This window comes from Topomyia yanbarensis, chromosome 3, assembly GCF_030247195.1.
Source record: "Topomyia yanbarensis strain Yona2022 chromosome 3, ASM3024719v1, whole genome shotgun sequence".
In the NCBI taxonomy this organism is placed as follows: Eukaryota; Metazoa; Arthropoda; class Insecta; order Diptera; family Culicidae; genus Topomyia; species Topomyia yanbarensis.
In genome coordinates this window covers 357,198,812-357,226,248 of record NC_080672.1, presented here as the reverse complement: position 1 = coordinate 357,226,248, position 27,437 = coordinate 357,198,812, and the positions used below count along the sequence as shown (strand labels likewise).

The following is a 27,437-nucleotide window of genomic DNA, read 5'->3' as shown; positions in this document are numbered from 1 at the left end:
AAGCAGTGAAATGATTTTACATAAATTGGAACATTGGAATAGTTATTACTAGAATTTGCATGACATTGAACGCAATAACTAATGTTGGGGAGACGACCATGATTTTATGGGGAGACTTGACCAAGTGGCAATTAGCTGAAGAAAGATACAAAATTCCTGATATTTATTATTCTTTGGTATCTACTGTTAATAAGTCTTTATATTTTAGTATTAGTAAAGAAAGTTAGCAATAGTCGGACTGATTTCGTGACGTATGAACATGCAATGCAAGCTGTACAGTTAATCCTTTTAAAGAAATGCATTTAAAAATCGAAATTTATCAAATTCAACCCTTTCATATTTTCATTTCTACCTACGGATCTCGACAATAAGGAAAAATAATAATTACAGTATGCTTTATGTCATTATTTTTTGTTATGATTTTTCAAAATTCTCTTGGTCAAGTCTCCCCACGCCTTGGTCAAGTCTCCCCGCAGTGGGGAGACTTGACCAAAAAAAAAAAACGATCACAGAAAAAACTTCTGTAACTTTTCAAAAATTAAATGAAAAAATCTGCAAAAAATCATGAAGACGCACAATAACTTTGCACATTATATCTCAATGACTTTTGAGAGATTGAAGGCTATTTTAGAGATTTATGCAGTTTTAGCTGAAAACCTGGTCAAGTCTCCCCATGTTCCCCTATTCACAAAGATCATCTCCAAATTACTAGTATTCGAAAGGATATAGAAAATTGCCCTCTGTACTGGTAGGTGGATAGATGCCAAATTGTTCGAAAAACTAGTTATTGTCTATTTTTTGTTCATATTAAGGCATAATAAAAGCAATAGCAGCAACAAATAATTTTGGCCAGGATTTGACCCCAGTTACTCTTCTGTGCATTGGCGGCCTACCAGTCCATTACATTTTTTTAGGAATGGAAGCCTGCCAAAACAGCACGATATAATTGTATTGATGCAGGAAAGGCAGGAGATGTTTTTCCAGATACTCGGTTACGCAATGAGTTGCAATGAAAATGTTGCTGTTCAAGCCACAGGGACAGATGGCCTGCCAAACCAGATATTTCTCAGAGAACTTGTACAGTTCCATATGCTTGAAAATGTTTACCAACTTGTCTCTTCTGGTTGTCTGGTTCTGATTCGATTCCTAATCCCACCAGGAGTACTTGCTCCAAATTTGAAGCAAATCGGAAGTCTAGCTACCGGACCAACGTTCCTGAAGTTTGTATGGGATTTTTCGACAATTTACATGGAGAAAATCCACTAACTCGCACTTTCGCCGCTAGGTGGCACTGTATGCATAGTATTATCACTGTAAGTGAAAATAAGAAAGATCTTTAAAATTGCCTACCACTTTGTCGAAGGCTACTAGTGAATCCGGCTTTGTTAAAAGAAGTGATTAAACTTTTAACGAAGTGATGTCTGAGTCAGTTTTGCATGGGGCCTAGCAGTGCATGGTTGTGTATCAGTACTTGATCCACACGAACTAAACATTTTTGTGACATAATGGTTAGGTTTAGGTCAATAGTATGTTCAGAAGATTTATAGTAAGTAATAGAAAATTTTAGTTCTACATTTTAGCGCATAGAGGGCGCCAATACTAACTTTTCAACGGTAAGAGATAGAGATTAGGTGTATTCCACAAAGTTGTAGAACAAGCATTTTTTAATAATTCTTCCGAACATCTCGATATTCTATCTCACTTCTATGAACAGTTAGTGCTGGCGCCCTCTATGCGGTCACAGGTGGAACTAAAATTCTCTAACCAAAATATAACTCGCATTATGTACTACAATTCTTCTGAACATACTATTCAGCTAAATCTAACCATTATCTCACAAAAATGTATAGTTGACATCACTTTGTTAAAAGTTTAATAACTTATTTTAACAAAGCCGGATTGACTAGCAGTCTTCAACAAAGTTGTACACAATTAAATGATCTTTCTTATTTTCACTAAATGATAATACTATGCATACAGTGCCACCTAGCGGCGACAATGCGAGTTAGTAGGTTTTCTCCATATAAATTGTCGGAAAATCCCATACAAACTTCAGGCACGTTGGTCCGGTAGCTAGACTTGTCCGATTTGCTTCAAATTTGGAGCAAGTACTCCTGGTGGGACTAGGAATCGACTCAGGGGTGGGCCGATTGAGTTTTCAAAAATTCATCATTTTTTTGGGCACTCTAGTGTACAGGTTAAATATAAGACTAAAACGAAGGACTAAAGCCAAATAGTATACTGTAAGCAGTATGGCAACTTTTTATGAGGTTAGATCCATAGATTTTGAGTTTAACCCACCAGAGTCCCATTTTTTGAGTAATTTGGGCAAATTTTTTTTATATTTGTAGCATTTCGCTATCTTGGAATTAGTTTCACTTTCTCGTATTAATAAAGAGCTGAATTGAAGTTTTGCCGCGTTTTTTCAGTAACTTCTCTCAATACTTTTCTGTTTTACTTCCGGTTCAGGTCAGTTAATATTTTTTCTTTGAAACAATAATCGGTTAAAATCTTCTCCTGGTAAGTACAGTTACGAAGAAGAGAATCATGCAAACAATGTTAACTCACGCTGAATGCGAAAAGAACAGCTGTGCTGCAGAATCTCGATAGTTGGAGTATGCGAGAAACCAACAATATGAAGGTGATTAACTTTAAAAACATCCCACATTAGCCTTCTACGAAAATCCCCTTTCATTTAATCTGTATCTTTGAGAAACATATGTAAAATAATTAATATATGGGAGTGGGCGTAGCGTATTGGTAAATCGATTGCCTTGTACGCAGCGCACCTGGGTTCGGGTCCCGACCCCGCACATAGGGTTAGAAATTTTTCCTAAGAGATTTTTCTAACCCGAAGAGGCGAATGACCTTAAGGTTAAAACCTCTATAATTGAAATAAAAAAAAAAAAAAAAAAAAAAAAAAAAATAATTAATATCTTGTCCGCGTGGATTAAGTACACCGTTGAAAATCTGGTGTGCGATTGAAACCCGACAAGTCAACAAAATTTCCAATGACCAACGGATTCATACCCTCGCGTCAGACGAGAAGCGATATCCAAGAAATGGAATTCGATTTCGGGCAATATGCAAATAACGATACTGTATTCGTTCCACGTTGATAATATGAGTGTTTGCGGCAAAACCGAAACAGTAGCTGCCACAGTCAGTGCACGTATCGGCCAAAAGATTATATGAATAGTTATTTATAATTAACGGCGAAGTTTATCCGAGATAAAAATTGATACAGAATTCTAATAACAAGCCGATTACACAGCCGTTGCCGTAATTGATACAGAATTCTGATAACAAGCCGTTTACTTTTACAAAGTTGTCTAGGCGTATCAGAATACAATCGGCCGATACGAATTGTAGTCGAATGCTGGTTATCCCGGTTTATGAATAACAAATAATGTTACTTAATTAAATTAGCTATGGAATTTGCGTTTCGACTTCGTATCATAAGAATCTGACACTAATTTAGTGACATGACACTAAGCTAGCACCGGATTGACGCTAGCTCCAAAAATGAAAACACAATTTGTGTTTCTGAGCAAACCCCTAGCCCTGCACGATATCCCGCAAGGAGTTTATTTTAAGCAGATGGGAACTAGCGAAACATTTGGTTTGGCTTAGTAAGCCAATGCAAGATGCACTATGATAGTTATCCTACTCAGACCAAACAATACGTATTTTCCCTGCATAGTAAAATCCCCGCTATCAGGTATCAAATAAACAAACAAAATTTATATAGTTTGGGCAGTAGCTTGTCAGTTTAGCACTACCCGGGGTGAACTTGGCCGTATACCCATTGCTCTATTGCCGATGCGATGTGGTATCTGAATCGTAATATTATTTGATGATATCTAAAAAGCACATAATCCTTCGAAAACCAGGACTGTCAGGCAATCTAGTGTCACATCTCATTCATAGTCATACGTATAAAGAATACTTATTACATGATGTGATAACCGGAAAAGTAGATAAGCGACTCCCCCACACTTTGGCGAACATTTAAAATATAAAAAAAAGTTTTACAACTGCATATAGCTTGAGTACAGATAAAAGATAACAAAATTTATTGAAAAATCTTTGTGAACTTTCAAATTGATAAACCATGGAAGTCACAGTTGCACTCCAACTGCCTTGCGTCGATTTTTGTGCCACCAAGCGCATTTCAGCGGCCCGCGTTATTCTGTTGTTTGAATTGTAATTAAAAACTTTTTTCTGAGATGTAAAAAAAATGACATTTTGATACATTGGCAGACCTCCTTGAGCATTTCAAATGTCGATAACTATTGATTTTCAACTGGTATTAAATTACTTTTTATGTCAAACTTTTTTTTCTGAAAAAATCACCATTACCGTCTAAAATGTGCATTGATTTTCAACTACCATAAATTGATCATTTCCTAAAATTGAAAAATCGCGATAAAAAATTATACTGATTTTTTCACGGTTTTTTTGGCGAGATAATCCTTTCATTAAACCGGTATATCGAAATAGTTATTTATATATAAAAATCGCGTTATTTTGTGAAAAAAGTCGTGCGGACTAAATCGTGTAAAAAATGCGTGCAAAAACAGAATCCGATATTGACAGCCTCTCTTTTAAAAGGCACAAAAGCCTCTTCCACTGCTCTACGATCGACTCCAATGATATTTAAGACTCCAATGATGAATCCACAAATAGATGGCGAGTTCGCAACTTATATTCCCAAAATCAAACATTGATGTTCTGATGAAAATCTATTGAGATCGAAAAAGAATTACTTCATTCGTGTAAAAAGAGCAATATTGAAAACCTAACACTGTTGAATTTTCAGTGGTTTACATTTATTGGCACCAATCGCTCCAGAATGTCAAACGCCTGATTCCGGAATGAAAATCGGAATTTGTTCAACATAGATAACTTAATAAAGATACCCCAACAAATTCTTTGAACATCTTCAAAGTTTACGGAGTTGTATTCAGTAACGCGCTACAAAATATACTGAGATTGTTCAAAATGCGAGCATTTTTTTTTAATTTGCATAAATTTGAACACGATTATCTGGTTCCACAAAATATCCTAATGTTTGTTTCACCTTTTTCGTCAATGTACTGTCCTATAATAATATTTCATGCTTTTCCAATGGGAATAATTTATTGAGTTCATCGATGATCTGGAGTATCGTCAGAAATTTAGAAATTTAATGAAGTTCAGTTATAGGGTCCGATAGTATTTAATGAATTTGTTTAGCAACGAAGAAATTATCCACGCTTTCAACCAGTTGATATTGGCTCAAAACAGGTAGCAATAGTATTTACCATTCGTCTTTATAAGAGAAAAGTCAAGGAATTCGCGTTGCCCTGTACTCCAAATGAACGAACTCTACGAACTTTAATTTAAATGTTCTAGATTTAATTCCAATCAAATCGAGCAGAAATCTTATTCGTAATTCTTGCCTATTCCGGCTCAAATACATCAACCGATTTCGATTCGATTGGTTTCGTAATCCAATTGAGCAAAGCATGCATTATTGTCTATTTGATGCCAGAGTTAAGGAATACCATGAAAAATGAACATATTTTGAGTGCAAGGAAGACGGATTAAGCCTTAGATCCGTAGAAAGGACAGAAATCCGTAGATCTACGGGAAAATCCGTAGGGTTTGCCAGCCTGACCGGAGGTTTAATTTTTCAAAATCCGGTATTCTAGATATTAACGTCAGATTTTGTAGTCACCGAGCTTCAAAAATAAATATAGTTTCACCTTTTTAAAACAACGCGGTCAGCGTACATGTTATGTCTGATCAATTTTTAACCGCTCCATCCTTTAAAATTGCAAATAGCTGACTACACCCTTAACTATTCACCTTCACCCTAACGACATTCCAGACTCGTTACACAAGATATGGCACAGCATACTGCCAAATAGAATATATTTCAGGAACCTGAATAAACTCCGATTTGTAACTATATTAACTAAAGGTGTACTGTAGGGCATTGCAACAAATCATTCATTTTTGAATTCTCAAAGTCCCCTTTCATATTGTGACAAATGTCAAAGTAAGCGCAGATGGCAAATTTCACACCATTTGGTCAATTTTAGACTGCCGCCCACTTCGCTTGCAGTTTTTGATATTGGTACTATGGGATGCTATAACTTTTTGGGTAGTACTTAGAAAATTACAAATCCATACTTCTTTCATAGCCTTAGTGTTTGAATGGAGATATTTTCGTTCCTTCTAAAAATACGGGAATGTGGGGCACTGGGGCATTTTGTCCCCAAAATTACCCATTTTTGAAAATTTTTCTGCTCCGTGATGCAAATCTTACATATTTTACAGTTTATCTAATGTGAACAAATATCAGAAATCGGATTGAACCTTTTCCACCTTTGTCCAAGTACGAAAAGTTGGGGTTGTAGGGCCTTTTGTCATTCATATTAAATTTTATCATTTCCTTGTGCATATATCTATTATTCTTCGATCAATTTTAGTACAATGTACCTTGTTGAATGTGTAACATTTTTGGGAACAATATAAAAAATAGATTCGTCACCGGTAAAATTCAGAAACATCAATTTTTTCGATATTAACTCTTCAAACCATTTTTTTTTCATTTAATGTCCTAATATCCCAACTTCCGGTATTTTTCCAGAAATGGAACTCATGTGATCCCTAAGCGTATTTTGCGAAAAATATCAAACCAAACAACCTTCCTAAGATTTTTTTTTGCGATGGAGGTTCTATCAAAGATTACGATTAATCTAGATCACTTTAAACTCAGCTAGAATAAAACCAAAAGGGTTAAAACATAGTTTAATTTTATCCAAGATACTTTACCGAAGACACCAAACCTAGTACAGCTTGTTAAAGAAAACGATAAAATATGAAATTTAAGTTCAATTTTTGTGTCTTGAATTCATCTCGATAATAACTAGCACCAACTGAGGTTAAACGATGAATCTAAACAAGTACACAAATTAGCACTAGTTGGACACAAAAAATCCAAACAGGTCACACGGCATATGTGGACGCCTAAAGCAAATAGTAGCAATAATGCAATAATGCACAAATTGGTTTAATCTAATTTCCCCTTTAATATTGCATAATAATAAAATATTTTTCGGTGCATAAGTATCTTCGGAACATGTATTGCAATTATCAAAACAAATAAAAAAATAGAACTGATCTAGGCCAGTTCTAAATTATCTAGATCAAAACCGCAGTTTTTAGAATATGGCGAAATTTTACCTGATATATTTTACCGAAGACTTTAAACCGACAAAAGTATTTTTAAGAAAAATTTGGACATCGGAGGGATAATCATGCTTGACGAATTCTTGACCCTTGCACCCTTTAAAATTGAAAAAATGTGACTACATCCAAGTAGCATTTCTAGTTTTATAGCACACTACCAATGCATTATAAATTTTAAGAAAGGCTTCAAGAGCGTCATAAAACTTGTTACTAGGGTATTGATCTTCACCTTCACGGTATTCTAGACTCGTTACGCAGAAAATGGCAAAGATTTTCTGCCAAATGGAATATGTTTCAGAAATTTGATATAACTCCGATTTACCATTTTATTATTTTCACGGATATCGAGTTGAACCAACGATTCAAATCTTGCTTGAAAGGAATTCCACAAAGATCCATCCAAAAATCTTAAATTTTAACCGTCCATCTTAGATTCCGATGAAACTTTACAGATTTTTTTAACTCAAGAGCAATTGTTTTAAAAGGGCTTGAAAGTTTCTATATGTATCATTTTCGAAAAAAAAAGTTCGATTGCCGTATTTGATGCAACAAATCTATAACTTTATATATGTTTTTAAATAACTTATGAAAAGGTCGAAATACAACAAAATAATTGTGTTAGAATAAAATTTAAAATATCTCGAGAACTACTACTTTTCAAAAAAAAAATTATGATCATTTCGCTTTTAAATGGGGTTTAGATATTCAAAAAGAAAATTGTATTTTTGACTTCAAATAGTATGAATTATAAAAATATGTGAAAAATTGTTGCTAGGAAAACTTTATTATTGAAATCTTCTCAATGATCCAAATACACTTTACAGTTTCTACTACGTATTTAAAATGATAAACATTAGATTGTTGTCATTTTTTGATGGGGAATGCGGATAACTTTTAAAAAGGGCATAATTACACGAATTAATTGTTTTTGTTGGAGCAAAATTCCAAATATCTCGACAACTATCGCATTTTGGAAGAATTTTGTTAAATGCATTTTGATTTAAAATTATACTTAGAATCATAATTTGTTATAAAATTACAGTTGTGTATATCAATTAGTATGAATTTTAAAAATACGTATAAAGTTACCGCTAGAAAGACTTTTTTACAGATAAGTTCTCTATTATGCAATCGCATTTAAAATGTTTCTTTTTATTTTAGGTTTATATTGCCAAAATATAAAAAAATCAAAAATTGGATTTTTTTGTAATTTAAATTTTTAATAAAAAATCTTGTTTTTGTGAAACATGACATTTTTTTTCAGTGTATATAGTTTTCATACAGAAGTATTCATTCCATGTAACTCGTTCTCAGATAGTATTGATGTTCAAAATACAGTAATCGAACAAAAAATGTTTAAAGTTGATGCACGCAGAAACGTCTACATCCTTTTGAAAAATTGTTCTTGCATTTAAATATTGCAATTACCATACCATACCATACCATACCATACCATAATTACCAAATCATGGAGATTCATAAACCGAACACTACTGCAAAGTTTTGTTTGAATCGGCGATGGTCTTATTTTGCGATTGGCCGGTTTCTCATTAATCTTGAATAATATGAGTTGTATATCAATTAAGGGTTTTATTCGACTGTCATCATACAAAAAAGGGACGAAAAAAATTAAAGTTATCTTCTCGGTTTTCTCAGTTAATTTAATGATTTATAAACTAGAAACAATTTTATTTCGATTGAGGTTCAACATTTCCAAACAGACTAGTTGTAGATGCCAGTGTGGCAACCATCACCCTCACATACACCCATGAAACGTCAATCGGATTTACAGATCTAAATATGACTTCGCAAGTCAGAATCTTTCAATAACCAACCTTATCCAACAGTGCTACCGATCGATGTGCTCGAGTAAGTGTTCCAAACCAATTTGTTTTGCACAAACCATGTTCTAAACAGTGTGAAGTGCTAGTGTCAAACAGTTGTGTTGAAAAGTATAACAGCAATTAAAATGTCCAAAACGATCGAAACGCACCTGCAAAGTAACGAGGTCCGTATTCCGAAGAAAACGGGATTCGACGTATCCTCATCGGCTGCACCGTGCCAATACTTTAAAAGTTCCTTCGCACGCTCTCTGTCATTCAGCCAAGGCGGTGGTGGTGGTGGTGGCCCATACGGTACGGCTGAACAGCATTTTACCCGATCGCTGGATTTTGAGGTTAACTTTGGCCTATCCACTATTCCGGATCAACCACCCGATATGGGCTCTTCGCAAACTACAACACCGTCCGCCTCCCCGGTCTACGATCCGGAACGTGATTTGGTGCGTGAAGACGGCAAAACGAAACTAGCGAATGGGATCGCCACCAGCAACGGAGGAGTCGTCAAGACTCTGTGGAGCTACGCTAAAATTTCGGTGAGTAATAAGTGCGCTTTGTTGTTACGTTTTCCTATTTCGAAATCCCTTTTAGAAGAACCATTGATTAATTGTAGCGAGATAATGGCACTTTCGACCCATTTTGAAAAGTGCATCCGAAAGACCGCGTCCGTGCTACGAACACAAAACATCCGATCGCATACCGGCTAAAACCCCGAGTGACCAATTTGTTAGTGTCAATCAGCTCAAATAACACTGGCTATAAAGTTTCAACACTTCGAATATCCGCACCGAAATAGAAGAACTAATCAACTGATCATCTGCATGCTCTGTTGATGGTAGTCAAAACAACTCCCCAGCATTGGTTGGTTGGTTGGTTAGTTTGTTGGTGCTGATGGCGAAGAAAGTATTCCTCGATGAATCGGCAGCCGAATCTTCTCGGGGTCGATTATGGCCAAGAAGCCAACCAAGCAAGCAATTAACTCTGCCTATAGAAGCGTATAGAGTGAAATGCGCAGCGCATCGCTTTGCGAATCCCCAAACTGCTGAATGAAGGAACGAAAATTTATTACTCATAAAATCAGTGGCATGAAGGCATGTAGTCGGTTTAGCAGCGGCCAATAATCACGCACGATCCTAGAGAAGCGGAAAAAATGATACCTCTCTGCTTCTCTGGTCCTTGCTCCGGCCGGTTCGTCGATGGTGGTGCGCGTGCGATGACACGTTCCTTGCCAAGCTATTTTTCCAAGCGCGCATTACTTTCCGGCTGATGCTGCCGATGGCGGACTTTTGACCGGAGGTTATTTTTAGGCCTTTCTATTGGCCCGAACCGCGTGCGTAATGTGCATACTCTGGCTTGTCCGGCTGTTGAATGATGCCGACCGATGGAGACCGAAGAAGCAGGCCACTCCACATTACGCTACTGGTCGCCGCTGCTGTTGTGTGCCGTGCCATTCCATACCGTACCGTACCGTACCATACCTCACAACACCTCACGGTCGTCCTCGCAGGGAAATTGCACATTTCTATTTATAAAAAGGTGCGCGGAATTGGGTCTGATTGTAGCGTTGCACCACCGTGTTCTTTGGCGCGCGCGATCACCGCTCGATCATACTTACCTGTCGTCTGGCATGGGAATGTTTTGCTAATGCTGAAGAAGCGGGTAGTAAATACAATGTTTGTGCATTTCGCTCAATCATGGATGAGTTGATTAATAATCTGCAGGATCGCACCCAAGTAGCATGTGTGTTTTATAATGTTGATACTCATCATCTGCTAATACAAAGTTGTGTGAACTGAAGGAGGAGTCTTAGAAGATAATTAATACGCATGTTTAAATCCAGTAAACAAGAAAAAATGCAGATTGATGAACCTTGCAGACATAGTTTATTTAAGAAAGAATGTTGCAAAATTATATAACGCAAATCGAATATTTTCAAAACATCTATCAAGGTACATAAGCAAAATGTCCATCCCGGGAAGATGTGTTGCGTTGCATTATGACGATGATCTAGGTTGGTGGGATGCTGACTTCAACATAGGCTAAAGTTCAGCCCCGATTTTTTTCGAAAATAGAAAAGGGGAAAACGTATTTTTCAGATTCTTTTATTAAATTTTATCTAGTTTGGTTTGATAAAATCAATGAAAAAATATTGAACGAAATTACTGTTTCGAGCAACTACAGCCAGCAATCACGAAACTCGTTGTGCTTTCTGCTTGTGCCCGAGCCAGTGTGAAGCGAACGACAAAAATAGTTACTTTTTATGCTTTTTCGGAACAAATTAATATTTTGATTGTTGCCATGGTGATCTGTCAAGATGAGTGAGTCGCAGAGGAAAGAAGTTGTGCTTCGGTCACATGCGCTGGCTATTGATTTCCAACCTTTTGACATAAGACCGATCATTCGTGATGTGAATTGTTAAAGGTGAACACGGAATTTAGGCTTACGGAAGATTAGCTTTATCGAGTTTTACCATGTCAGGATAATGTTCATCAAATTGGCCCAGGCCAAACCATTTATTTTGCATAACAACTTGGAACTCATGGTTGTGTATGACAACGCAATAATGTGGATGATGAAAAAATCAAGGGCCGGCTACAAGATCTGACACCACTTAAATACACGCTGGCTTTTAAAAGATCTATGTCACATCTTGAAGGAATGGAAGGACACATACAGGGATTTTAACTGGTGTTTTGTAGTGAGAATGTGAGTGAATCGACCCATTTCCTACTACCTGAATCTGCAGTACAAAACATAATGCGAGTGTACCATTGCATAGAAAACTCTTTGCACATCCACAGTCTCTAATACCATTACCTAAACCGAACAATTTCCAAGTTTGTGGCATTTGTTCAGGTAATATTGGCAACGGCAAAAGCTGTGACTAGTACCTCAAAAGCAATAGCCAGCACCATCATTGAGGAAGCTCACTTTCGTAACTCGTAAGGGCAGGAAACAAAATCAGATGTTCACGAACATGAAGATAGCAATCTGAACGTTGACACGGAAGAGTACGAAATAGAAATAAATGACCCTCAAGATGAAGTTACTGAGAAAAAAATATTTCTCCGCCTCGTAAACAGGTGTCAGCCCATAGTGGCCAGTCGCTCTCACTAGAATAGCCCATTAAAGCTCATTTTATTATTTTTATTGTCATGTCATGGGAATATATAAAAGACTAAAGACTCCGTTTAGCTAAAGCATTGAACCGAGTCCAATGGATCAATTATATAATAAAGAAGTAGAAAAAGTTTTATAGAAAACTGAACACAAAAACTATTCAGAAAACTGAACAAAAAACTATTCTTCGCGTTTACAAATCGCCTGCCAGATCAGGAAATCATCAAAGCAAATCCAACTGCTAGAAGGAACTAGAAAGTTCACCATACAAATTGTCGCTGATAAAAATTTTGCAAAGATTTCACAGAAATCGGGTGAACTGCAGTAATTTAAAAGCTTATAAATCTGAAAGAAAGTCTCTGGCAAAGGGGAAGTTAGTTCTATTCCATATTTATTGTTTCTCGTTATGTTGATGGTGTCATCTATGCAATAATTCTGCGATATTTCTAATTCGTAAGTTTAGTAATTTGTATACAAGACGCCAGATCGAGAAAATTGAAGCTGAGCTGTTTCTCCGCATCTACAAATTACCTGCCAGATCAGATGATTTGAAGCAAATATTGAAATTCTCTTTGTTCGTACATTCTCGGACATATTTCTACACATTTCAATTTCGCTCCAACTGTACCTTGTAAACTGCCTTGCATTTCCTAGCATTATCAGGGATTGTCATAAAGTCTTGGAGACACCAGTAAGATGGGAGAGCTAACATTCTTTCTTCATTTAAATCGTACACTCAAAATTAAACATCAGAATAACGAACAGTACGAACATTCAATAGCACACCTGAAAATGAAATCGACTACATAACCGTATTCAAACACGCGAAGTTTTACACACGCTAGCATACGCGACATAAAAACGGCCACGCGGTCGAATACGTTAACATAGAAACGCTTGTGACCTTCGCGATAAGATCAATCTGGCCACGTATGCGAATATGCAATCGGGATCATCCTCGAACACATACGCCAACGATTTCGTTTACATAAAAACACTCTGGTTATCAAGTCAATATGTTAGCTTTCACGAATATATAAACGCGGTCTCAAAAGTGATTATACACACTTAATTTTTTCTTCCACATCTTAGCATTTTTTGCAACTTTTGCCAAGATTTTAACAGCCGAGCACACGGTTTAATTCATTTTTAGCTGAGGTTCCAGTAAAAGCTCTTAAAAATCAACAAATTATACTTCTCTGAGATATCAGTATTAGCAGTTACGGATTACTCGGTTGTGCGAGAAATTGCCGAGTTCAACTAAGTGTAGTAACGCTCGTTCCCACGCTATTATGAAACCCTCACGGGCGGAAGCCCCTACCTTTGGAGCTAGGCTGATGTCCATGCCATCAATTTTCGTCTAAAAAACAAACTCATATACATTAGAAGTTTCTAGTGGTATGTGGGAATTCGCTCTCTTTCAGATCTGAACCGGTAACTTACTCAAAACCGCGGTCCGCGTGACTATTCAAAAACACGCACGAATATCCTAGCGGTTAGACGATTATACAAACGAATATATACACGCGAAGTTACTTACATGCAACACACTCGCTCTCGCGATCAAACCAGTTAAAATACAATCGCTTGGGCTCCGCGCGATAATGCAACCCATCGTCACAAACGCGAATATGTAATAGCCATCATCCGCACCAATCTACGCCCACGATCTCGCAAACAAGTGCAATTTTATAAACGTTTGGTCCCATACCTTCGGTCCTACCAGCCTAGGCTCCTACCTTCAGTTGAGCTATTTTCTAAAAATATAAGGGATCCTCATACACAACAGAAAACAAGTTTTAGGGCGAAAATTACCAGAAACTAGGAGGGCACTCACTATCTTCTAACATCTGAACTGTATATTCTACATTAAACATTGAACTAGCAGTCCGCGTGAACGTTCAAGAACCCACGCGAATATGCAAATGGCTACACGGTTATACAACCTACAACTACATTAGTTATGGAATTTTCGTCTCATCAGAATCCGTCTAACTAACTTAGTGACAGGACTAAGCTAACTAACGAACTCCTTTTCTTGCGGGAGGGACATCACGCTTGACTAGGGGATTTGAAGCTAGCGTCAACCCGGCGTTAGCTTAGTCCTGTCACTAAGTTAGTATGGAATTCTGATGAGACGTAGCCGAATCGCAAATTCCATAACTTATTTAGTTATAGGTTTTGTGGTCTTTAAGTGCAAATGCTGTTTTACCCAATTTTTTCGTAACTCGACTTTATCCAAATTTTTCTCTCTTGAAGGAAACAGCATAGCACTTCTTGCATTGACTTGCTAAGCCTAACCAAATGTTTCGATTTCACTAGTTCTCATCAGCATAAAATGAACCTATTTTTGGGGGACATCACGCTTGATATGGGGTTTGCTCAGGAACACAAGTTATGTCTCCGTTTTTTAAGCTAGTGTCAATCCGGCGCTAGTTTAGTCGTGTCACTAAGTTAGTGTCGGATTCTGATGAGACCAACGATCCACTTATGTTATGTAAACTTTGTTTATCATCTTTATCAATTTATTTTTCATTTTGTCCCATGTTGCTATCAGTTACTGATGAGGTGTTCGAATTCATCTCATCAGTGATGCTTTTAGGCCGAAGGTCATTCGTCCGAAGGGCATTAGGCCGAATGGTCATTAGGCCGAATGGTCATTAGGCCGAATGGTCATTAGGCCGAATGGCTATTAGGCGGAATGGTCATTCATCCGAATGCAAAAGGCTGAATGGCCATTAGAACAAATAAACCAAAGAGAGTGATAGATGAAGTGGTTGGAACGGAAAAGAATGATCAGTTTTCAATAAAGGGTGATTTATTTAGAGTTTTTTTTAACTTAAAATTATAACGTTTAGCATATTTACACTTCATTTCTCGCTACTGATTTATTGACTGCATGGAATAAAAAATAAAATGGACGCCGCATGTGGCTACGCCACATCGCTTCAATCAGGGTGATGTCCGACATCGCTACCGCTCCGTCGGACTTGAATAATCCGGACAAACGAGTAGATCACAAGTTCGCTTGGGAGGGGCCGCCGCTTCCGACGGCGGGTCGGCGGCCACCTCGTCCGGCGCATCCTCAGCAGCTCTACGCTGCTTCGGATCCTTGGCCTCGGTTATGCGGCAAAGCCGCATTACACAGGCTTCGCTGCATGCGGTAGAAAGTTCAAAAAGTAAATAAATAAATATGCGTGTTTCTGGTTAAATATTTGATCCGACAGTGTTTTTGTTCACGCCTTCTAAAAAAATTGCAACTTAGTGGCATGTACAATGACAACTTCTAGAATAAGTTATCCGCTTTAATTACCATAATCGAATTAAAGAGATTGAAGTTTAGCAAAAGTTGTATACAATGTTTTATGAATGTGAATTGTCATCTAGGTCAACTTCCGTAATTTGACTAGCTGGATAGAAGTCGTGGAATGCACAGGATATAATTTGAAAGAACAGCTCATATTAAAAAGAAGGATAAAACATCAGTGATTTGAATTAATTGAGTTAGCGAAATAATTAGAGATTTTGAGAGAGAGAGAGAGAGAGAGAGAGAGAGAGAGAGAGAGAGAGAGAGAGAGAGAGAGAATGTAGAACAAAATAGAAAAGTAAGAGATAGTGGAAGAGGGTGAGACAAAATGGTAGAGAAAGAATATGAAAGAAGAAAATATGATTGTTCCCATTCCACAAGACTTTATAATGCATTATTGATTAAATTGTCATAGAACAGATTATTTTAATTACAGACAGATTTTATGTACTTAGCATCCTTCTGCCTGATGGCCGGACATTGTTGCCGATGTAATGTAAAAAATAAATTATAATAGCGCCTAACGTGGCTACCCCGCATCGCTTCAATGCGTGTGCCCGGACCTCAAATGAAAATAAAAAAATATTTATGACATCCAGACAATGAAAACAATACGAGATTCGTTCAATCGAGATACGAAAATTTAGCTCATACCGAGAAGCTCCGAAAGCTGTATGGGATAAGCTTCGGATTCCTTTTTTTCGGATCCCTTTCCCTCCTCTCCATTAAGCATTCGACCTAATGACCATTCGGCCTAATGACCATTCGGCCTAATGACCATTCGGCCTAATGACCATTCGGCCTAATGACCATTCGGCCTAATGACCATTCGGCCTAATGACCATTCGGCCTAATGACCATTCGGCCTAATGACCATTCGGCCTAATGCCCTTCGGCCTTATGGCCTTCGGCCTAATGGCCGGACACCTCATTAGTAATGGGCACTGAAATACAACTATTCGGAGTTAGGTGTTTGCTCTCATGCACAAATTGGTCCCTCCCAATAGCATAGGATCAATCACCAATCACGAGAAACGTAATAAAATCCGAACTCATGTAAAAAGTAAATTGTTTATCAAATTTCGAGTAATTTGCAAAGTAGTATTTTAATTTATCGTTGTGAGCAAAAGAATAGATCAGAATAACAATTCGATCGTCGAAAAAATGTAAGCACACGTATGAGGTTTGGATGCTATATTAAAAAAGTTTTGTAGCATATTAGAATCATATACCAAGGGTGCGTCTTCTCTACTAGAATCACTCATGAACTTGACAACATGTTTTATAATCCGTCAAGGAAATGTATGCTATACCTTATTTCTATTAAACCGAAGGAAATCATTAGCTCTAAATTCACGAAGAAACGAGTATCATACGAATCTATCCATGTTATGGTTAGACCTGTCTAGAGAGAAATTCGCAATGAAGGCAAAATTAACGGCAACTTCCGTTACCGCTTCGAATGTGACGTTTCTAAAAAAAATCTATATTTTCTCCCATTCCAGGATACTAAACCTAGCAGCTCGGGTGGTGCGCCACATAAAGCGGCGGTACCCGGCGGTGGTGCAGTACCAGCGACATCCACTTCATCGCCATCGAAAATGCCGTCCGGCTCCGGCTCATCTTCGTCCACGCGAAAGAGCGTTGAGGCCAACGAAATTGAAGTTCTACGACTACGAAAGGTAAGTGGAAGATTCTATTCCGACCATTTTGCCCCCGTCCGATGTTGGATAACAGCCTTGGCATTTTCAATCGAACTCATCGTGCTCGATTACTGAACGTTTACCTAGCAGTGAATGAGAATTGAGTCTTCACTTCACTACTTTGAATTCGTGTAGCTGACGTGAGGCTCATGGTAAATAAATAATACGACAATTATGCGATTAGCGCTGTATTTTTGAATGGAGAAAAAGCGCGAGAGCGGTGGAAAATTGACCAACCAGCGATTGAAGACAGACAGAAAAATCAATGCAATAAACGGCGATGTATACAGAAAGAACCACCAACAATAATGTTGTTGGTTCAGTTGTTTGAGGCTTGGAACAAGGCGAGGCAGTAATTATTGTTTACCGTAACATGAGGTATCTTTAATCATATGAGGTTTGTTTTGGAAAATCTACATTGAAACGATTCCTTCCAACAAAATTATAATTCTAAATTTATTTTGCTATTTTTGGGCACGATTTTCATTTAATGTACTTTTTGGAACACCAATTTGAATTAAAGAATACTAAATTTATCTATTTTTGTTTGGTTATTTCAAACAATTACTGACATATATAAGCTTAACCCTACCATGCCCAACTTTTTTTCTAGTGTATGTAGGGTTTCAAAACTTTTTTATTTGAAAACGGTGGTGTCAAGAAACACGAAAAACTTTTTTTCATAAGAATAGGTGTTTCCCTCACAGTGCTAGAAGCTGCTAAATTTTTACCTTTCAATGCTCAATACAATTCTCCTAGAATATTTATAATAGTTCACTTGCGTGGAAAACGTAGCTAAAGACAATATAAATTGATAAGTTTTATCAGTTTTCAATTATATTGCAACATAACGAAGATATATGAATAATTCATTTTCCGTCATCAACGTAAACTGTCCCTGGCAGCACTGCTCCAGCGGAATCCAATCAGACTAATTGCAATAACTCCAGTTCTAGAGCTGATCCTTGTGACTGCTAATACTCAAATAAAACGCAATAGTCACATTTATTAGCCGTACTTGTTTTTATGAGCAAATCTTGCCTCAATCAAATGTTATAGCTGTTTAAAAACGTTGTTGTTCACACACAACATGGGAATGAATGGGTTAAATCCGTGGTATACACATAGATGGTGTTAATAAGTGTATTAAACTAGCATGGGCATTAGACTGGTACTGGGCTTTCGGAGTTCGTTCTAGCGTCTAAAATGACAGCAAAATTTAAACACGACGCGTAAAGCCTCAGTATACAGAACGTTATTTCACTCAAATTGGAAAACCAATAAGCTAAAAGTATAAAAGTGCAATCCAGAATGTAGTTACCAAATTTTCCGAAAACAGTAACTTTCTTGGATTTCTTTTAAACATTTATTACGGTTTTATGACAATGTTTCAACGATGTTCCAGATAGGACACGAATATCTACGTGACACGTCGGAAACGAATTCCGTATGTTAACGTGCCTGCTAGCTTGTGTTGATTACTGTCAAACTTTTTACATCGCCATACTCTTTCCGCCGGATTCATACATACATCATCATCTATGAGCAATTAGCGGAATTGCGATAATTTTTTTTAAATAGTTTGCTAAACATTTCACCATTTAATCGACGAATGTTGCATTCCCAGTCTGCCTTCGGATCTCGCTCAGAATGGAAACCAGATTGTTCTACTGCTACCAGAAAGGCACACAAGTAGATCTACCAGTGTGTCGCTTTAGCGACTCTGTACTAAATATAATTACTTCTACTTACCTATTGTAGATTTTTCTACATGTCCCGTAAGACCGTCTATTCGGGAAGCGGAACAGTTGTTAAAATTGTGATTGTAACCATAAACATTTGATTGTTAGTAGTTCTTGATGGAGAAAGGTGAATAACTTACAAAAGGGCTTAACTTCTCAAATTGATTTGATTTTTGTTGACACAGCATAAAATAAAGGGTGTCCAACATCGAATTGTATTATGTAAAAAAAAAAACAATGTAGAAAATAACCCATTGGGTATATTCTCTTGTAAATTTGAGTAGAAGTAGTTTAGAATGTATTGTTTACACTGTATTTTATCGCTGTCAGTTTTTCGAAAATTGGAAAAATGGCGTCACCCGAAAAGCAACGTCGCGAATTGATTTCGCGTAAGCACCTGGAAAATCCTCCACTCTATCAATGGGACATTAGAAAACAACTCGGAATCGTGCACTCAACGATTAGTCATGTGATTAAACGTTACTACCGAACTCTGAACATCGAACGAAAGCAGAAATGCGGTCAGAAAGGATGTTCTACTGGTGATCAGGATCACAAGCGTGTAGTGAAAGCGTTTAAGAAGAATCCCAATGATTCGGTTAGGGATGTGGCTAAAAAGTTGAATCTGTCCAAGTCTTTCGTTCAGAGAGCCAATGACCGGGAGGGACTGCATACGTACAAGGTGCAGAAGGCTCCAAATCGTGACCAACGGCAAAATACGGTGTGAAAGTCACTCAGATGCTGACGATGCCTCTATGTCTTATCATGAATGATGAGACTTACGTCAAGGCGGACTTCCGGTATTTTCCGGGGCTACTGTTCTTCGCCGGCCAGCACAAGTTTGATGTTCCGGAAGAAGTAAGGAAGCAGAAATTTTCAAAGTTACCGATAAATACATGATTTGGCAAGCGATCTGCTCATGTGGCAAACGGAGTGCGCCGTTCATGGCTACCGGGACTGTAAACGGGGAGATTCCTCTGTTGAAGCAACACGAGGGCCCTTTGATCTTCAGGCCCGATGTAGCTTCGTGCCACTATTCAAATGTTGTCCTTGAGTGGTGCGAAGCCAACGGGGTCACTTTCGTACCCAAAGACGCGTCGGAACCGGATTTTCGTTCAGAAGAAGCTGCAGCCAGATGTTGTACAGAACCTAATGAGTGGAGATAAGCGTAAGGTGCAAGCGTACGGTTATGGCATTAAAGTTGAATGAAAGAAATATGTCTAAAGCTGTCTACTACTAGGTTTTATTTTATTGTCTGAAAGTTTGAAAAGGATCGGTCCAGTAGGTAATTTTCTACAGCATTTTTTCCATGATGGAATTTGATGTGGTACACGCTTTACGAGCTTGGAGCCTAGAAATACGCCTAGATCCCATACAATTTTACATTTTTCTACAAGTCTGTATCCTAAGTACTAGTGAAAGTTACTGAGTAATATTTCTTTATGTTGAATTCTTTACCAGCTTCAAACGTTACGAAACCGTTACAAATGACTCTTTCGGATTTTGCTCCCAAATTTCATTGATGTATTGATCAATGAGATTGGATACGGTGTACTTATATAGCACGGACCTGAATATACTAAATGCAGGAAAGCATCCAACATTTGCAAAATCTAGACGGGAAGAGGTGTTAGATGTAACTCTCTGCTTTGACTGTATTACTGATGATTTAACCGTTTCGCTAGATATCGTCACATATAATCGCAATTCTACGAACGGGATACTTTACGAAGTGGATATAGTGAAATATTCAACTATCTTTTCGATAATGCAGCGCCCAGACTGTAGGGAGCCATCACCGATGACGATCGCTGAGTTCTTTTGAGGTCGTTCTGATTCTTGGGTATCTACTCGTAGTGTCGTGAGGATTGAACGGGCGGTTAAAAGTTTAGCTACGTATAAGATGAAATCATCACAGTTTTACTTCAACGAGTACAAGAATACCTAAACGCATTAAAAAGAAAGTTTTCACTTGTAGTCTTGCAGTAGTACAAATTTCACGAGCGTAGCGGGAAATAATTATAAAATTCATACCCAAAGGCGCTATCTACGACGAAGCAAAGAGCTGTAGAACTATCAGTCTGACCTTCCTCCTTCTTTAAGCAGTGGGGCGTTTAATCGACCAGTACATTCGGGATGTTAGTGGAACCGAGCACCCGCTTCATGCAATGCAACATACATTTCTTTGGAAGGTATCTACTACCACCCTGTTACACAATGTTGTCTATAATATGTACCGAAGAAGCTTACGTAAAAGCGATGCTGTTTAGGAGTGCCTAAACTAGAATGTGCTTCGTACAACAGGTTTTAGAGTTCCTTTTGGACGCGGCACGGACTGAATCAAGAGGAATTCAAAAAAGTTTTTAGATGGTATTTTTACCGTACAGTATGTCATGGGTTCTTGAAATTATATTGTCTAGATTTTTTTACTTGGGATATTAAAGACACTTACTGAACACGCAGTCAACTCTATATTCTGCTTTGGCAAAACTCCACTTCTCCAAGCTCTAAACTATTTATGACTTTTTGTGGTAGCCAAAAGGATAAACAAATCGAAACGGTGAGTTAAACGGAAGCAATTATGTGAAAAAATGCTCCCAGATTCGAACCTGCAACCCTTGGAACTCCGGTCTAATGCACAAACCCTTATGTTATCCCTGGGCTATCATCGCGTCCCAGAAATAACAGAACACATGATTATCGCATTGGCGACAGTGATCTTACCCCCCTGGCTCATCGCCTGATACTTTAAAAATATTTTAGAAACGAATGTTTAGTGCTTTTAGATTCTTAATATATGTTTTTATACAAAATATTCTTGTGACAAAATATCTTGAAAAATTATATTTGGTGCCATAAATCTCATTTAACAGAATCTCGAATCTTCCCTTTATTATGTCAAGAAAATTCCCGGAATATTTCTATGAAGCCAGGATGATGGTTATTTGGTTATTAGAACTGTGTTGTTTTATGAATTTTCTTTTGTTACGATATCTTAAAAATTCGCATAAATATTTAAACTTGGACAAGAAATAAAAAGGGGAAAAGGAGGACGGCGAAGGAGACAATTGTTTTTCTATATACGATAAGTGAACTAGACGACAATCATAACACCTAAACCATCTAAACGCAACTGCGCTAAAACAATCATTGCACAGTTGATTGAGCAAAAATCCTTCGAATGAAACGGTTCACTTTATATGAAAAATAAACAAACCGTGAAAAGGAACACATATCAGAACCTTTCAAATCGTACAATTCAATCACATGTATCAAAAAAAACATTTTCTGCTTTGTGCTGTGCATAGTCGAACATTGTTTTGTACCCTGATCCATCACTACTTCCCCAATACACAAGAATTCGGCTAACCACCACACAAATCACGAACGAACCACTTTTAATGGTGATCCGATTGAGTCAAGGTCTTAATTTGGCGCAATAATGATATACACTTTTCCAGCTGACCGCCTCTCGAGTAAATCGCGCAACGCAGTTCTTACAACTCAGGAAGTTGAACTCACATCCATCAACAGTGTAAATACTCACAAAGCTATAGCTGCTACTTTCACTGAGCTACAATGTGTGAAAAATCAAAGCACCCCCTTTGCTTCACAGAATGGCGGATTTTAGAGTCAACAGTAGACCATTCTACTCATTGAACCTGACGGGATCCAACACATTTAGGCGTTCACCCCACTAATATAATGATTGTGTTGATAGATCCACATCTAAGCAACAACTTTAGATAGAATGTTGCTTTTTGAAATTTTTAAGTAAGAACGGGCTTCACGTGGCCCCTTCTTTTTTCGTTGCTTGATGAAATCAAATTCGCCACGGACCGATGCACTCCAGCAAGCACTCTTTTTCTTTCTTTCGTCGTTCATGTGCTGTTGGTAGGTATATGTACAACATAACGTACATCAAATGTATATATACAATAAACAGTACCTCAGTTGGTCCCATGATAAATGCATCCGTGGGGCCTCAGTTGTGGAAAATCCAACCCCAGATATGGCACCTCATTCACGACGCAGATCTTGTGCCGAACCGTGGCAATCGCGAACCTAGATCTCCGAGATTTCAAGAAAAATGACTGCGCGGAAAATACCTACACCATCGGTGGATGGTTGGCAAAATGATTCAAACTTTTCACAACCACCTTCTTACCAACCAAAACGATTACACTGTAGCTCTGTTGCAAATGCCCTTGTGCTGTAGTGTAGAATATTTTCTGCTTTATTCGATAGTGGGACCGCGATACGACCGATCGTATGATGTGACAGTGAATGCACAGGTCAAAATAATAAAACTATACCAGCACCTGTTCGTGAAGGGCATTCGTCCACTAGCTGATGCTGTCGCCTTTTGTATCGAACCAGCAACTAAAAGGGTAATTGAAAAGTTATGAACACGACCCAGTCCGCACCTTCGACCACCAGTCGTCAATGGCTGGCTGGTGGGACGACTGTGGGAAAGTTAGACCGTTCGCGATCCCCTGCTATGAGAACTCTGATCTGTATCCGCGTGCTTCGACAGATTCTAATGAACGGATGGCATGTATCTACGATGTATGTACCACGGTTATAAAAGGGAAGGGAATGCAAATTACTCCCAGGCAGTAATGATGAGAACCACATTAGATAGCGGGTACAAAATTCATCCATTAAAAGTTGACAGCATGGCCTAGTATTGATCCAATAGAAATAATGTAAAGAAATCGTGACTTGGATATCTTCGGATAACTACCAACACTGTTTGCTATTATGCTGAGGGATTCGGACGCTCGCGAAGAAACAACAATACATTAATTTTCTGTTTGGCCTTGATGGTGAGCCACTGCTCGCATGTTATAACGGTAATTAGTTTGGGTCGGTGAAAGAAATGTTTTGAAAATGCGAATATTCTGAGGAAATCCTATTTATTTAGAACCTTGCGGCACTCCAAGAGGATTGTCGAGAGGACTAGATACAAAATCGTTAAAACTAGTTTTCTGAGTTCTATCACATAAATAGTTTTCAAACCACTTATGTGCTATCCCTCCGATACCAAATCGCTCTAAAGTTTTCAAAAGTAAAGGTCTCGAAATTGTCTCAAAAGCGCGTTTCAAATCCAAAAATTCAGCAAAAATAGTCTCTTTAACCTCGATTTTCTCTTTCCATTTTGCTAACACTAGATTCAAAGCGGTTTCGCAAGAGTGTCCCTCTCGGTATCCCGATTGCTCCGGAATTAGCAAATTATTATTATTCAAATAACTCATCAGCTGGCCCTTAACAACAAGTTCTAAAATTTTCTGTGATCACAGATGTTTTCACCTCAGAAAAATCTCAACGACCTTGGCTGGAATTGAACCCAGACCAACTGGAATGAGTGGCGGTCACGCTTACCACTCAACCACCGGCGCCGTCAATTTTGGCGTCGGACGTTGCTGTGATCAACAAACTCTGTGCTGTGCAGTTCGAAATATGTGCATTTGGAAAGGTTTCAGAAAACAAATAAAAATGTACGGCAAAAATGCCGGCAGGAAAGCCGTATGATTAGGTGCTGACCAAATCAAACTGAAGCATCCTTATGGAGGACTAAACGTGTGTCAAAATGGATTTCAACAGCTACTGGGACAGAAGTGTTATGTTGCCAGGAGTTGCTGAGATATAAATATAAATTTGTTTTTGGGGATAACTTTGCCGGTAAGTTGTTGATCTGGCAAAGAATCTGCTGCTGCGGCCGGAAGATTTCGATTTTCATGACAATCAACCAGAGCTTAAAATTTGATCTCATTTTCACGACAAGCATTTTATCGCACATGTTTTTCTTCCATAGTAGATATTTCGTCCGTATGTCTGTTCACGAAAGAGAAAATTTTAAACCTTGGATAGATTCTTTGGAAATGTATCACGTTCAGATGAGTGCATTTGCTTACTATTTCTTTCAATAGAATATTTTTTTAAGAATGAAGCAAAGATAAGGAAATTTTAGTTTTCTAAAACAACTGAAACAAATAAATCATCGGTATTTCGAAGGAATCCACGAACTTTTCTGTTGATGGTGCTTTTCATCCAATGCACACTTTCTTCGGTCACGGTCTTGACCTGTTATCGATCTCGCTGGAGACTGTGCTTTTCATCTTCAGTTTCCGCTTTATTAACGCCCAATACTTCGCTATTGGACGGAGCTGGGAACAATTTGGTGAATTCTACTCTTTTGCAATTTTGGAATTAACTCGTCTTCATAGTCGTATAATTACATCACGTCCTTGCTGTAATGGCAGCTGGTTAAGCCTGTCCAAAACGTAACAGACTATCATGGCCTTTAACCTATTATAAGGCAGTGGCAACTATATTGCCACTTTTGCGCTTCGTTCATAACGCAGGAATTTGAAGTGAAAAGTGTTCCAATCTTATGAAATCTACTTATTAGGAGTCTGGCAACTCTTCTTACTACTTTTTATTGAGATACAGTGAAAAGTGTCAGATTGGTGAAGAGTTTTTTGAAAAAAAAATGCGGCGATTTCCTTTTGGACAATAAAATTAGCTTGATTTTGAAAAAATACTCTGGAATCTATAAATTGGTGATGCAAATTTGTAGAAACAACTATTTTTAATCCGAAATTTTGGTTTATCAGTTGTAAAAATTGCAAAGAAAAAAAAATAAATGAACGTCTGTAATCTGTGGTATCATTTTTCCACTTATCCTCAGAATCCAGGGGTTATTTACTGTTAATCAGGTAATAATCAGTAACCCATCTTAATTTCTTTCTGAATTTCTGATTCAGATCGACTTGTCTTTATATTTGCACCAATCTCGTTGGAAATACATCGAACATTACGAAGACTGCCGTTTTCTGACGAACGGTAGCAAATATATTTTCAAAACAGTTTTTATTACGAAATAATGTAAATATATTCTAATTTAAGTGAAAGAACCGTGCATCTATTAATATAACACTCATTAATAGCCCTAAACTCTGGACCTTATAATGGGTTGATGGTTTACTTCCAAATGTATACTGCTATCTATTACGAAAATGCTGATTTTCTTGCCATTGGAACAGATCTCTTGTCAAATCATATTTTTTTCGAGGATGGGCATCCGCGAAAAATTTGATCCACGGAATTTGTTTGAAATCGGCTATCGCATAGGTCGTCAATCAAAACACATCTATCGAGTTTCATTAGCGCCTGGTCAAGCAGCTTACGACCTGGATTCTAGCCACTGTTTGTGGCTCGAGGCATCGGATGGGTTTGTTTATTTGCACGATAATGTGGGCAACCTTCTCGAAGATTGATTCGCCGCAGAGTCCACCGATTGGCATTCTTTTTTTAGCCAAACTATTTCCGAATGACCTTAAACCTTCCATTCCGAGACTTGGTTTGAACTTTGCTACGTACATTTAACCCTCAAAAATGTAAACTAAAATTGTGACTTCAAGAAGAATCGCTCATAAGATCCAATGAAATCAAGCCTCTTTTTGTCGTTTTATCTGTGAGAGAATCGAAAACCCGAAAACGCTCGATCATTTGCATTTTAAATTACAAGTCTATCGAAACTAGAGAACTGTAATTAGCTGGGCCTCTGAGACCCCTTGCCTTTTTGAAGGTTAAAAAACAAAAATCTCAAAATTTTATCAAAATCGGACCATAACAGCTTGAATTACAGCTATTCACAAACACTCATAGGCGGACATTGGTTAAAGTCGTATATATGTTCTAAGTGTATGGATTCCTGTGCAATCAAAGCAGCTGTAGTCAATTGAGTTCATAAGAACCATGCATTTATTAAAAAATCTGAAATCATTACTAGTAAAATGTAGGGAACTGATTCATGTTGTTATATTCTTTTGTCTTGAATACGACTTACTTTTCGATACAGAGACTGCTTTTAAAAATTTCAATATGATCGGGAGGGAAAGTTAGTGAACGCTTGTAAATTTCATATTACTGAACATTATATTTGCACTAATCAGTTGGCAAAATGCTGACCAATTTTGTATTGAATTTCGAAGTATGTTTGTCTTCTATGAATAACGCAACAACTTTCGAAAGTGACGCGGAAAACCCAAAATTTGATCGTCTATTTTTGGCAGAGCCGTCAATATGGTGCACTTAAGAGACCAAACGGAATATTGGAATGTTATAGAAGTTTCGCATGCATATTTGTGCTAAGTGTTTCATTCGTCGTTCACTAGTCGAATGAGAAGCATGTAGTTGAACGGTCAGACAGTGCAGTAACAAGAAGGCAATCAAAATTTTCGTTGCCCATATATTGCTGTGGATATTATTTTTTGTTTACAGCGTTATTCTGCATAATAACGGGTTGCTTCTTGCAACGAATGTGATTTGCATTCCCTCAAAAAGGTAACAACAAATTCGATTCGATCCAAATTACATTCGTCAATGAAACAATTATAACACTTTGTCGAAAATATTGTGGATTGTAATACTTCAAAATAATTAAAAGCTAGAAATATTTTCAGGTAACAAGACACGA

The 27,437-nt window shown here is 37.7% G+C and overlaps 1 protein-coding gene across 3 annotated transcripts in view; it reads left to right on the top strand.

Moving 5' to 3' along the window:
* Positions 1 to 27,437, top strand: part of LOC131693472 (serine-rich adhesin for platelets-like) — a 374,727-nt gene that overhangs the window by 8,278 nt on the left and 339,012 nt on the right. For all 3 annotated transcript variants that reach the window (XM_058981320.1, XM_058981319.1, XM_058981318.1), the window contains 2 exons: positions 9,090 to 9,616; positions 17,013 to 17,189. In XM_058981320.1, coding sequence (XP_058837303.1) covers positions 9,212 to 9,616; positions 17,013 to 17,189 — 582 coding nt within the window. In that variant the 5' untranslated portion in view covers positions 9,090 to 9,211. The remainder of the gene's footprint in view (positions 1 to 9,089; positions 9,617 to 17,012; positions 17,190 to 27,437) is intronic.